Source organism: Haliotis cracherodii, unplaced genomic scaffold (assembly GCF_022045235.1).
Source record: "Haliotis cracherodii isolate W230 unplaced genomic scaffold, xgHalCrac1.p SCAF_13, whole genome shotgun sequence".
Classification (NCBI taxonomy): domain Eukaryota; kingdom Metazoa; phylum Mollusca; class Gastropoda; order Lepetellida; family Haliotidae; genus Haliotis; species Haliotis cracherodii.
In genome coordinates, this window is record NW_027266268.1 from 4,035,374 (window position 1) to 4,050,083 (window position 14,710).

General features: G+C 41.0%; 1 protein-coding gene across 1 annotated transcript in view; it reads right to left on the reverse strand.

Moving 5' to 3' along the window:
* LOC139459519 (uncharacterized) overlaps nt 1-14,710 on the reverse strand; it is a 37,246-nt gene that overhangs the window by 8,553 nt on the left and 13,983 nt on the right. Inside the window, exons 3-5 of the mRNA XM_071241035.1 lie at nt 2,060-2,184; nt 1,153-1,249; nt 153-490 (exon numbers count right to left, since the gene is read on the reverse strand). Of these exons, the coding sequence (XP_071097136.1) occupies nt 153-490; nt 1,153-1,249; nt 2,060-2,184 (560 nt within the window). The remainder of the gene's footprint in view (nt 1-152; nt 491-1,152; nt 1,250-2,059; nt 2,185-14,710) is intronic.

Below are 14,710 nucleotides of genomic sequence, written 5' to 3' on the forward strand. Positions count from 1 at the left end.
TACGATAACACGAGCCTGACCACCCAATCCGTTAAGTTGCCTCTTGCGACCAGCATTTGTTCCTGGGGACTTGTTCTAACCCGGAATCACCACGGTGGCAATACAGTTGGTAAACGTCATTCATTTTATACTAGTTAATGATCTTAACTCACTGCTTGTCACTTCTGGTTCGGGTTCAGAAGAAGCTGTTTCTCCCGTTATCTCCGGCTCGGGTTCAGAAGAAGCTGTTTCTCCCGTTATCTCCGGTTCGGGTTCAGAAGAAGCTGTTTCTCCCGTTATCTCCGGTTCAGGTTCAGAAGAAGCTGTTTCTCCCGTTATCTCCGGTTCGGGTTCAGAGGTTACAGAAGTAGCGCTGTCATTACGACAAGGATATAAGTCAAACATTGGCTGCAGACTATGAGCAATGACATCACTTAAAGCAGCATTTGAAGACACGGTACAAACGTCGGAGGTAACGTCAGATATGCACTTCTGCCAAGTGTAAGCTGGGCTGAAAGAGAGGAAAATGTTAAGAATATAACAAATTGTTTACATTTGAAGCAAATTTTGATGTATTCTTTATCAATTTCGATCGCCAAAGGATTCTGTTGATACTATATCTATAAGTGACCATGCATATTTATCTTTAAAAAATTGTTCTTAGCTTAAGAAAACTCACCAAGGGGAAAAAGATTCAATTACCCATCAATAATTTCGAGCTGTTATCCAAACTATCCCCACAACATAATCATAATTGATTATAACATTATACGTGAGGTGTGAAATAATAGAATGTAAACATAAACTTCTTTTTATGAGTCACTTCATATTGGGGACCCGTGAAGATCCGGGATAGAATAGGTCTTCAGCAACCCATGCTTGCCGTAAAAGGCGACTATGCTTGTCGTAAAAGGCGACTATGCGGGATCGGGTGGTCAGGCTCACTGACTTGGTTGATGCATGTCATCCATCCCAATTGCGTGGATCGATGTTCATGCTATCAGTTACTGGATTGTCTGGTCCAGACTCGATTATATACAGACCGCCATCATATAGCTGGAATATTGCTGAGTGCGGCGTTAAACAACAAACAAACAAGAAAACACTTCATATTGGGGACGTTTGTTCCTCACACAACTTTGCTTGGTTATGTATGTCAACGGGTATACTTACTGGCACGGTTGGGTTGACGCTAGGGCAGCCTCGTTGCATCCCATGACTGCAGGCGCGACTGACGGCACTGATAGACACTCTAGCGCACTCCGTACCACTGAAAATTATAGGCTTGTTAGAACTCAAGTTGCTATCGTAGAGTGACTAATAGAAGGATCGGGTGGCCATCATGCCCGTTACTGGCTCTGACAGCCGTGTTGTGTTTTCTAACCCGATTGGCGTGGGTCATTGCTCACTGTTTAGTACTACTGGGCGAGTTTAGGTGGCCTTATGGTTAAGGCGTCTTCGAGTCCAATACGGGTACATGAATTATGGACTGTAGGTGTTAATAATATGTTTTATATACGTTAATTGTGTATATGTTAGGACAGTGGAGTATCCCAGTCGTTAGAGCGTTGGCTCGTCACAGCGAGTATCTGTCTTCTATACCGTACATGGATAAAATGTGAGTACCTTATTCGTGGTGACCCCAGCCGGAATATTGCTAAAAGCGGCGTTAAACCCATCTCACTCTCGCTCACTTAACCTCGTTATAACGGTAATCTGCCATAGTATGAAGGGCATATTTCTGTCTATGTCTCGCCCAGAATGTACTTATTCCGTGGAAACGTATTGGTTGACTCTAACGGCCATGCATTGCGAGGGGGTAATGTTTCACTGCGCTTCAAGCAATATCACTCAATAGGCCTAACGCAGCAAGAGCCACCAGTCACGCGTTGTACTTGCCGGAGCTCAAACCCGGTCTGTGTGACGAAGACAAAACTCCCAGCACTAGGCTATCCAAAATACACCCATTCGGCGCACAAAGAAACGACTGATATCCGGGGTTTTTTTTAAAATAATAATTAAATAACACAATTAAAGATTGTTTATTTTGAAGTTAGCTTTTTGTTTAGGTGCTGCTCACCTGTTTCACGGCTGTGACAGATGTACTCCGCGGCAGCGCTGGTCATCTCATAGGTAATATAGCTCCACGCAGGGCAGCCGACGAGGGCTGGAGTGATGCAGGGCAGATAGGTGAGGGTGTACTCACTGAAACGCAGAAATATCAGTTTTACATTTTCACAAAAATATCAGTTACAGGGAAATATCAGGGCATGTTTCAGAAAGAAACTACGACAGAAAATACATCAGCTCAGAAAATATCATTTTAACACTATCAAGGAAAATACCAGATTCATAATATATCACTAAATATCAGATATACATTATCTCAGAAATTATCATATTCATAATATCTAAAAGATGTCAGTATCATAGAATCTCAGAGAACATACTAAATAATCATGGCTGATTCTCACTTTTAATAAAGCAAGGGCCCGATTTTCGTAAAATTCGGTAAATAACACAAATTACACCATACTTATATTACAAGTAGAAATCCTTTTTAAAAAAAGGTTTCTTGGATCTATTGTTCGTAAAAGTATGTATATGAATAGACTACAAATAATAATAATAATAATGATAATAATAATAATTAAAGCTGCAAGCAGCAATGGCGGGCTCCAAGTAACACTGTGCCCAAACGTCCCTGTTCGAATCCTCAAAGGGTTTCCTTGAACCAACTCCGTCAAATGTAGGCACCACTTGCAGGGTATCGTCGCAAGGAAATTGGCGTGTACCAGAGTGTCCAGGTCTGTTCTAAAACCATTCCCCACCTCGAACATGTTCGAATCCATAAAGGGTTTGCTTGTACCAACTCTGTCTAAAGATGTCACCGGAAATCGCCGCTACGAAATTGGCGTGTTCCAGGGGTGTCCCAAGTATTGATCAAATATTACCACCAAGCGGTGTTACTTTTAGCATACAACCAATAACAATAAATGAGATGCATATGGCACACTAACTTCATGTAAACTTGCAATAGTTTCTGTGGAGAACCTTACAAGATATGATCTTCAAAGCAAAATTTCGTTGAAAAATATGATCAAAATAAAAATTCAATACGACCGTAACTAAAAAAGATATCCAAAATCGGCTATTAACGTTTGATGCGTTATGTATGGAGACAATTATCAGAAAGTTTGAAAGCATTTCATGCAGTGGACTTAAAGTTGTTTGCATTTGAAGACAGGTACCCTAAAAACACTGTGAAAACCTTGAATCCAATATGGCTGCCAAACCATGTGACCAATGACCAAAGTCAAAGAACAAAAAATGTCAAGCAGCTCAAGCAGCAGATACATGCTAGGTTTCAACGTAATCGGATAAGCGGTTGCGGAGCAATAGGGCGAAATACATCTTCAAAATATTCTGTTCTTTTAGTTATCTGCCCTTGGCCTTTGGGCCTACGGCCTTGGGATTTTGGCGGGCACTAGTACCCACCGGTCCACATACACACACAAAATGTGAACATAATCGAGCCCGTGGTTATTTTTCTAGCTTTGGTACAAAAATCGGCGGAATAATAATAATATTAAATCAAACGCTAACATTGGGACTCTTCAGCCTTTCGAGTTGGTGACTCTTCAACAGGCTGTAACTTCTTTGTCAGTTGGGCTCAAGTCAAATGCATTATCGTTCTGCGTTCCTCCGGGCCCCGGGTTCCTGTCGCATTGTTGAGATAAAGTGCTAAAACCTGTTTCCTACCTCGTTCATATATTCGAATCTTCAAAGGGTTTACCTGTACCAACGCCGTCAAATGTAAAGAACCTCTTGTGAGACATCACCACTACTAAATTGACATGTGCCTGGGTGTCCCGGGATGTTTAAGCCAATTTCCAAATTCGACCCTGTTCGAATCCTCAAATGGTTTGTTTGTACCAACGCCATCAAATGTAAGGAACCGCTTGCGGGACATCACCCCATGTGTCCCAGTGTGTTCTTAACCCATGTTTGACTACTACCATGTTCAAATCCGCATATGGTTTGCTTGTACCAACTCCGTCAAAAGATAGTCACTGTTTTCAGGACATTACCGCTACCAAATTGGCGTGTGCCACAGTTTCCCAGAGTGTACTTAACCCATTTCCGACCTCCATAGTCTAATCCGCAAATGGTTTGCTTTTAACAACGCTGTCAAAAATAAGGTACCATAGCAATTGGCAATTGAAAAATGAAGAACCAAGTCAGCGAGTCTGACCACCCAATCTGATTAGTCGCCTCCTGTGACAAGCATGGTTGCCTCTTGAGACAAGCATCGGTTGAAAAAGGCCAATTCTAACCCTGATCGTCAAGGGTAGTACACATAATACTGAAGAAGACTGTGGAGAACGTTTGGGTATCTGCAAAGCCAGTGAATGGGGGTTTATGGTAGATTTATGAGGCGCTTCCTTCAGTATTTGTACTCAATTCTCACATTTTACTAAAATCAAATAATACCACCAAGCGGTGGTGCTTTCAGTATGCAACCCAGAAAAAGTTTAGGTACATATAATATCAAAACTTTATGCAAACTTTCCATAGTTTCTGTTAAGAACCTTATAAGATATGATCTTTAAAGTAAAATTTGGGTGAAAAAATGATCAAAATCAAATTCCAATATGGCCGCAACTAAAAAAGATATCCAAAATCGGCTATTAACGTTTCATGTGTTCTGTATGGAGACCATTCTCAGAAAGTTTGAAAGCATTTCATGCAGTGGACTCAAAGTTGTTTGCATTTGAAAACAGGTACCCAAAAGACACTGTAAAAACCTTGAATACAATATGGCTACCAAACCACGTGACCAATGACCAAAGTCAAAGAACAAAAGATGTCAAGCAGCTCAAGCAGCAGATACATGCTAAGTTTCAAAGTAATCGGATAAGCCATTGCGGAGCAATAGGGCGAAATACATCTTCAAAAAATTCTGTTCTTTTAGTTATCTGCCCTTGGCCTTTGGGCCTACGGCCTTGGGTGTTTGGCGGGCACTAGTACCCAACAGTCCACATACACACACAAAATGTGAACATAATCGAGCCAGTGGTTATTTTGCTAGGTGTGGTACAAAAATCGGCGGAATAATAAATAATAATAATAATAATTAAAGCTGCAAGCAGCAATGGCGGGCTCCAAGTAACACTGTGCCCAAACGTCCATGTTCGAATCCCCAAAGGGTTTCCTTGAAGCAACTCCGTCAAATGTAGGCACCACTTGCAGGGTATCGTCGCAAGGAAATTGGCGTGTGCCAGGGTGTCCAGGTCTGTTCTAAAACCATTCCCCACCTCGAACATGTTCGAATCCATAAAGGGTTTGCTTGTACCAACTCTGTCAAAAGATGTCACCGGAAATCGCCGCTACGAAATTGGCGTGTACCAGGGGTGTCCCAAGTATTGATCAAATATTACCACCAAGCGGTGTTACTTTTAGCATACAACCAAGAACAAAAAATGAGATGCATATGGGACACTAACTTCATGTAAACTTGCAATAGTTTCAGTCAACAACCTTACAAGATATGATCTTTAAAGCAAAATTTCGTTGGAAAAAATGATCAAAATCAAAATTCAATATGGCCGCAACTAAAAAAGATATCCAAAATCGGCTATTAACGTTTCATGTGTTATGTATGGAGACAATTATCAGAAAGTTTGAAAGCATTTCATGCAGTGGACTCAAAGTTGTTTGCATTTGAAGACAGGTACCCAAAAAACACTGTGAAAACCTTGAATCCAATATGGCTGCCAAACCATGTGACCAATGACCAAAGTCAAAGAACAAAAAATGTAAAGCTGCTCAAGCAGCAGATACATGCAAGGTTTCAAAGTAATCGGATAAGCGGTTGCGGAGCAATAGGGCGAAATTCATCTTCAAAATATTGTATTCTTTTAGTTATCTGCCCTTGGCCTTTGGGCCTACGGCCTTGGGTTTTTGGCGGGCACTAGTACCCACCGGTCCACATACACACACAAAATTTGAGCAAAATCATGCCAGTGGTTATTTTTCTAGCTCTGGTACAAAAATCAGCGGAATAATAATAATATTAAATCAAACGCTAACACTGGGACTCTTCTGCCTTTCGAGTTGGTGACTCTTCAACAGGCTGTAACTTCTTTGTCAGTTGGGCTCAAGTCAAATGGGTTATCGTTCTGCGTTCCTCCGGGCCCCGGGTTCCTGTCGCATTGTTGAGATAAAGTGCTAAAACCTGTTTCCCACCTCGTTCATATATTCGAATCCTCAAAGGGTTTACCTGTACCAACGCCGTCAAATGTAAAGAACCTCTTGTGAGACATCACCACTACTAAATTGACGTGCCTGGGTGTCCCGGGATGTTTAAACCAATTTCCAACTTCGACCCTGTTCGAATCCTCAAATGGTTTGTTTGTACCAACGCCATCACATGTAAGGAACCGCTTGCGGGACATCATCCCATGTGTCCCAGTGTGTTCTTAACCCATGTTTGACTACTACCATGTTCGAATCCGCATATGGTTTGCTTGTACCAACTCCGTCAAAAGATAGCCACCGTTTTCAGGACATTGCCGCTACCAAATTGGCGTGTGCTTCAGTTTCCCAGAGTGTACTTAACCCATTTCCGACCTCCATAGTCTAATCCGCAAATGGTTTGCTTTTAACAACGCTGTCAAAAATAAGGTACCATAGCAATTGGCAATTGAAAAATGAAGAACCAAGTCAGCGAGTCTGACCACCCGATCCGATTAGTCGCCTCCTGTGACAAGCATAGTTGCCTCTTGAGACAAGCATCGGTTGAAAAAGGCCAATTCTAACCCAGATCGTCAAGGGTAGTACACATAATACTGAAGCAGACTGTGGAGAACGTTTGGGTATCTGCAAAGCCAGTGAATGGGGGTTTATGGTAGATTTATGAGGCGCTTCCTTCAGTATTTGTACTCAAGTCTCACATTTTACTAAAGCAAATAATACCACCAAACGGTGGTGCTTTCAGTATGCAACCCAGAAAAAAATTAGGTACATATAGTATCAAAACTTCATGCAAACTTTCAATAGTTTCTGTTAAGAACCTTATAAGATATGATCTTTAAAGTAAAATTTGGGTAAAAAAATTTATCAAAATCAAAATCCAATATGGCCGCAACTAAAAAAGATATCCAAAATCGGCTATTAACGTTTTATGTGTTATGTATGTAGACCATTCTCAGAAAGTTTGAAAGCATTTCATGCAGTGGACTCAAAGTTGTTTGCATTTGAAAACAGGTACCCAAAAGACACTGTAAAAACCTTGAATCCAATATGGCTGCCAAACCACGTGACCAATGACCAAAGTCAAAGAACAAAAGATGTCAAGCAGCTCAAGTAGCAGATACATGCAAGGTATCAAAGTAATCGGATAAGCCATTGCGGAGCAATAGGGCGAATACATCTTCAAAAAATTCTGTTCTTTTAGTTATCTGCCCTTGGCCTTTGGGCCTACGGCCTTGGGTTTTTGGCGGGCACTAGTACCCAACGGTCCACATACACACACAAAATTAGAACATAATCGACCCAGTGGTTATTTTGCTAGGTGTGGTACAAAAATCGGCGGAATAATAAATAATAATAAATAATAATTAAAGCTGCAAGCAGCAATGGCGGGCTCCAAGTTACACTGTGCACAAACGTCCATGTTCGAATCCTTAAAGGGTTTCCTTGTACCAAATCTGTCACAAGTAGGCACAACTTGCAGGGTATTGCCGCTACGAAATTGGCGTGTGCTAAGACTGTTTTAGACCCATTTCCGACATCAAACATGTTCGAATCCTCAAAGGGTTTGTTTGTACCAACTCTGTCAAAAGATAGTCACCCTTTGCAGGACATTGGCGTGTTCCAGGGGTGTCCCAAATTCTAATCAAATATTACCACCAAGTGTTGTTACTTTTTCCATGCACCCAAGAACAGAAAACAAGATGCATATGATACACTAACTTCATGTAAACTTGCAATAGTTTCTGTCAACAAGCTAACAAGATATGATCGTTAAAGTAAAATTTCGGTAATTTTTTTTATCAAAATCAAAATCCAATACAACCGCAACTAAAACAGATATCCCAAAACGGCTATTAAAGTTTGCTGTGTTGTGTGTGGAGACAATTCTCCGAAAATTTGGAAGCATTTCATGCAGTGGACTCGGAGTTGTTTGCGTTTGAAGACAGGTACCCAAAAGACACTGTGAAAACCTTGAATCCAATATGGTTGCCAAACCATGTGACCAATGACCAAGGTCAAAGAACAAAATTTGTCAAGCAGCTCAAGCAGCAGATACATGCAAGTTTTCAAAGTAATCGGATAAGCGGTTGCGGAGCAATAGGGCGAAATACATCTTTAAAAACGTCTTGATTTTTAGTTATCTGCCCTTGGCCTTTTGGCCTACGGCCTTGGGTTTTTGGCAGGCACTAGTACCCAATGGTCTTCATACACATACAAAATTTGAACAAAATCGAGCCAGTGGTTATTTTTCTAGCCCTGGTACAAAAATCAGCGGAATAATAATAATATTAAATCAAACGCTAACACTGGGATTCTCTGGCCTTTCGGCTTGGTGACTCTTTAACAGGCCGTAACTTCTTTGTCAGTTGGGCTCCAGTCAAACGGATTAGCGTTCTGCGTTCGTCCGGGCCCCGGGTTCCTGTCACATTGCTGAGATAAAGTGCTAAACCTGTTCCCCACCTCGTTCATATATTCGAATCCTCAAAGGGTTTACCTGTACCAACGCCGTCAAATGTGAAGAACCTCTTGTGAGAGATCACCACTAATAATTTGACCTGGGTGTCCCAGGATGTTTAAACCAATTTCCAACTTCAACCATGTTCGAATCCTCAAATGGTTTGTTTGTACCAATGCCATTAAATGTAAGGAACTGCTTGCAAGACATCACCACATGTGTCTTAAAGTGTTCTTAACCCATGTTTGACTTCGACCATGTTCGAATCCGCATTTGGTTTGCTTGTACCAACGCCGTCAAATGTAATAAACCGCTTGTGATACATCACCACACATGTCCTAGGGTGTTCTTACCCCATGTTTGACTTCGACCATGTTCGAATCCCCATATGGTTTGCTTGTACCAACGCCATCAAATGTAATGAACCGCTTGTGAGACATCACAACAAGTGTCCCAGTGTGTTCTTAACCAATGTTTGACTTCGACCATGTTGGAATCCCCATATGGTTTGCTTGTACCAACGCCATCAAATGTAATAAACCGCTTGTGAGACATCACCACAAGTGTCCCAGTGTGTTCTTAACCCATGTTTGACTTTGACCATGTTCGAATCCGCAAATGGTTTGGTTGTACCAACGCCGTCAAATGTAATGAACTGCTTGTGAGCCATCACCACATGTGTCCCAGTGTGTTCTTAACCCATGTGTTTCTTTGACCATGTTCGAATCCGCATATAGTTTGCTTGTACCAACTCCGTCAAAAGATAGTCACCGTTTGCAGGACATTACCGCTACCAAATTGGCGTGTGCCACAGTTTCTCAGAGTGTACTAAACCAATTTCCGACCTCGACCATATTCTAATCAGCAAATGGTTTGCTTTAAACAACGCCGTCAAAAATAAGGTACCGTAGCAATTGGCAATTGAGAAATGAACAATCAAGCCAGCGAGTCTGACCACCCGATGCGATTAGTCGCCTCCTGTGACAAGCATAGTTGCCTGTTGAGACAAGCATCGGTTGAAAAAGGCCAATTCTAATCCTGGTCGTTAAGGGTAGTACACATAATACTGAACAAGACTGTGGAAAACGCTTGCAAAGCCAGTGAATGGGGGTGTATGGTAGATTTATGAGGCGCTTCCTTCAGTATTTGTACTCAAGTCTGATTTTTTAACTTAAATCAAATAATACCACACCAAGCAGTGGTGCTTTCAGTATGCAAACCAGGACAAAATGAGCTACATATAGTCTCAAAGCTTCATGCAAACTTTCAATAGTTTCTGTTAAGAACCTTACAAGCTATGATCTTAAGAGTAAAATTTCGGTGAAAAAAATGATCAAAATCAAAATCCACTATGGCCGCAACTAAAAAAGATATCGGAAAACGGCTATGCTAATTTGTTGTGTTCTGTATGGAGACAATTATCAGAAAGTTTGAAAGCATTTCGTGCAGTGGATTCAGAGGAGATAGTATTTGAAGACAGGTACCCCAAAAACCCTTTGAAAACCTTGAATCCAATATAGCTGCAAAACCACGTGATCAATGACCAAAGTCAAAGAACAAAAAATATCAAAGAACTGAAGCAGCAGATACATGCAAGGTTTCAAAGTAATCGGATTAGCGGTTGCGGAGCAATAGGGCGAAACACACCTTAAAAAAATTCTTGTTTTTCAGTTATCTGCCCTTGGCCTTTAGGCCTACGGCCTTGGGTTTTTGGCAGGCACTAGTACCCAACGGTCTTCAAACACACACAAAATTTGAACAAAATCGAGCCAGTGGTTATTTTGCTAGGGCAGGTACAAAAATCGGCGGAATAATAAATAATAATAATAATAATTAAAGCTGCAAGCAGCAATGGCGGGCTCCAAGAAACACTGTGCCCAAACGTCCATGTTCGAATCCTCAAAGGGTTTCCTTGAACCAAATCCATCAAATGTAGGCACCACTTGCAGGGCATCGTCGCAAGGAAAATGGCGTGTTCCAGGGTGTCCAAGTCTGTTCTAAAACCATTTCTGACCTCGAACATGTTCGAATCCATAAAAGGTTGGCTTGTGCCAACTCTGTCAAAAGATAGTCACCAGAAATCGCCGCTAAGAAATTGGCGTGTTCCAGGGGTGTCCCAAATATAAATCAAATATGACCACCAAGCGGTGTTACTTTTAGCATACAACCAATAACAATAAATGAGATGCATATGGGCACACTAACTTCATGTAAACTTGCAATAGTTTCTGTGGAGAACCTTACAAGATATGATCTTTAAAGCAAAATTTCGTTGAAAAAGAATTATCAAAATCAAAATTCAATACGGCCGTAACTAAAATAGAATTCCAAAATCGGCTACTAAAGTTTGATGTGTTATGTATGGAGATAATTATCAAAAAGTTTGAAAGCATTTCATGCAGTGGACTCGGAGTTCTTTGCGTTTAAAGACAGGTACCCAAAAAAACACTGTGGAAACCTTGAATCCATAATGGCTGCCAAACCACGTGACCAATGACCAAAGTCAAAGAACAAAACATGTCAAGCAGCTCAAGCATCAGATACATGCAAGGTTTCAAAGTAATCGGATAAGCGGTTGCTGAGCAATATCTTCAACATATCTTCAAAATATTCTGTTCTTTTAGTTATCTGCCCTTGGCTTTTGGGCCTACGGCCTTGGGTTTTTGGAGGGCACTAGTACCCAACGGTCCACATACACACACAAAATGTGAACAAAATCGAGCAAGAGGTTATTTTTCTAGCTCTGGTACAAAAATCAGCGGAATAATAATAATATTAAATCAAACGCTAACACTGGGACTCTTCAGCCATTCGGCTTGGTGACACTTTAACAGGCCGTAACTTCTTTGTCAGTTGGGCTCCAGTCAAACGGATTAACGTTCTGCGTTCGTCCGGGCCCCGGGTTCCTGTCGCATTGCTGAGATAAAGTGCTAAACCTGTTCCCCACCTCGTTCATATATTCGAATCCTCAAAGGGTTTACCTGTACCAGCGACGTCAAATGTAAAGAACCTCTTGTGAGACATCACCACTACTAAATTGACCCGGGTGTCCCAGGATGTTTTAACCAATTTCCAACTTCGACCATGTTCGAATCCTCAAATGATTTGTTTGTACCAATGCCATCAAATGTAAGGAACCGTTTGTGAGACATCACCACACGTGTCCCAGTGTGATCTTAACCCATGTTTGACTTCGACCATGTTCGAATCCGCATATGGTTTGCTTGTACCAACGCCATCAAATGTAATGAACCGTTTGTGAGACATCACCACACGTGTCCCAGTGTGATCTTAACCCATGTTTGACTTCGACCATGTTCGAATCCCAAAATGGTTTGGTTGTACCAACGCCATCAAATGTAATAAACCGCTTGTGAAACATCACCACACGTGTCCCAGTGTGTTCTTAACACATGTTTGACTTCGACCATGTTCGAATCCCAAAATGGTTTGGTTGTACCAACGCCGTCAAATGTAATGAACCGCTTGTGAGACATCACCACATGTGTCCCAGTGTGTTCTTAACCCATGTTTGACTTCGACCATGTTCGAATCCGCATATAGTTTGCTTGTACCAACTCCGTCAAAAGATAGTCACGGTTTGCAGGACATTACCGCTACCAAATTTACGTGTGCCACAGTTTCCCAGTGTGTACTAAACCAATTTCCGACCTCGACCATATCCTAATCCGCAAATGGTTTGCTTTAAACAACGCCGACAAAAATAAGGTACCGTAGCAATTGGCAATTGAGAAATGAAGAATCAAGCGAGTATGACCACCTGATCTGATTAGTCGCCTCCTGTGACAAGCATAGTTGCCTCTTGAGACAAGCATAGGTTGAAAAAGGCCAATTCTAACTCTGGTCGTCAAGGGTAGTACACATAATATTGAACAAGGCTGTGGAGAACGCGAGGGTATCTGCAAAGCCAGTGAGTAGGGGTTTATAGTAGATTTATGAGGCGCTTCCTTCAGTATTTGTACTCAAGTCTGATTTTTGTACTTAAATCGAATAATACCACACCAAGCAGTGATGCTTTCAGTATGCAACCCAGGACAAAATGAGCTGCATATAGTCTCAAAGTTTCATGCAAACTTTCAATAGTTTCTGTCAAGAACCGTACAAGCTATGATCTTAAAAGTAAAATTTCGGTGAAAAAAATGATCAAAATCAAAATCCAATATGGCCGCAACTACAAAAGATATCGAAAAATGGCTATGCTAATTTGTTGTGTTCTGTATGGAGACAATTCTCAGAAAGTTTGAAATCATTTCATGCAGTGGATTCAGAGGAGATAGTATTTGAAGACAGGTGCCCAAAAAACCCTGGCAAAACCTTGATACCAATATGGCTGCCAAACCACGTGATCAATGACCAAAGTCAAAGAACAAAAATTGTCAAGCAACCGAAGCAGTAGATACATGCAAGGTTTGAAAGTAAACGGACAAACGGTTGTGGAGCAACAGGGCAAAATATATCGTCAAAAAATACTTGTTTTTCAGTTATCTGCCCTTGGCCTTTGGGCCTACGGCCTTGGCTTTTTGGCGGGCACTAGTACCCAATGGTCTACAAACACACACAAAATTTGAACAAAATCGAGCAAGTGGTTATTTTGCTAGGGCAGGTACAAAAATCGGCGGAATAATAAATAATAATAATAATAAATAATAATAATAATAATAATAATAATAAATCGAACGATTACAATAGGGCTCTACAGCCTTTCGGCTTGGAGCCCTAATAAATAATAATAATAATAATTAAAGCTGCAAGCAGCAATGGCGGGCTCCAAGTAACACTGTGCCCAAACGTCCCTGTTCGTCCCTGTTTCCTTGAACCAAATCCGTCAAATGTAGGCACCACTTGCAGGGTATTGTCGCAAGGAAAATGGCGTGTTCCAGGGTGTCCAGGTGTGTTCTAAAACCATTTCCGACCTCGAACATGTTCGAATCCATAAAAGGTTGGCTTGTTCCAACTCTGTCAAAAGATAGTCACCGGAAATCGCCGCTACGAAATCGGCGTGTTCCAGGGGTGTCCCAAATATAAATCAAATATTACCACCAAGCGGTGTTACTTTTAGCATACAACCAACAACAATAAATGAGATGCATATTGCACACTAACTTCATGTAAACTTGCAATAGTTTCTGTGGAGAACCTTACTAAATTTCGATGAAAAAAATGATCAAAATCAAAATTCAATACGTCCGTAACTAAAAAAGAATTCCAAAATCGGCTATTAAAGTTTGATGTGTTATGTATGGAGACAATTATCAAAAAGTTTGAAAGCATTTCATGCTGTGGACTCGGAGTTGTTTGCGTTTAAAGACAGGTACCCAATAAACACTGCGGAAACCTTGAATCCATAATGGCTGCCAAACAACGTGACCAATGACCAAAGTCAAAGAACAAAAAATGAGGTACATATAGCACACTTACTTCATGTAAAACAATCAATAGTTTCTGTGGAGAACCTTACAAGATGTGATATTTATAGTAAAATTTCGATGAAAAAAAATGATCAAAATCAAAATTCAATACGGCCGTAACTAAAAAAGAATTCCAAAATCGGCTACTAAAGTTTGATGTGTTATGTATGGAGACAATTATCAAAAAGTTTGAAAGCATTTCATGCAGTGGACTCGGAGTTGTTTGCGTTTAAAGACAGGTACCCAAAAAACACTGTGGAAACCTTGAATCCATAATGGCTGCCAAACCACGAGACCAATGACCAAAGTCAAAGTACAAAAAATGTCAAGCAGCTCAAGCAGGAGATACATGCAAGGTTTCAAAGTAATCGGATAAGCGGTTGCTGAGCAATAGGGCGAAATACATCTTCAAAATATTCTGTTCTTTTAGTTATCTGCCCTTGGCTTTTAGGCCTACAGCCTTGGGTTTTTGGCGGGCACTAGTACCCAAAGGTCCACATACACACACAAAATGTGAACAAAATCGAGCCAGTGGTTATTTTTCTAGCTCTGGTACAAAAATCAGCGGAATAATAATAATATTAAATCA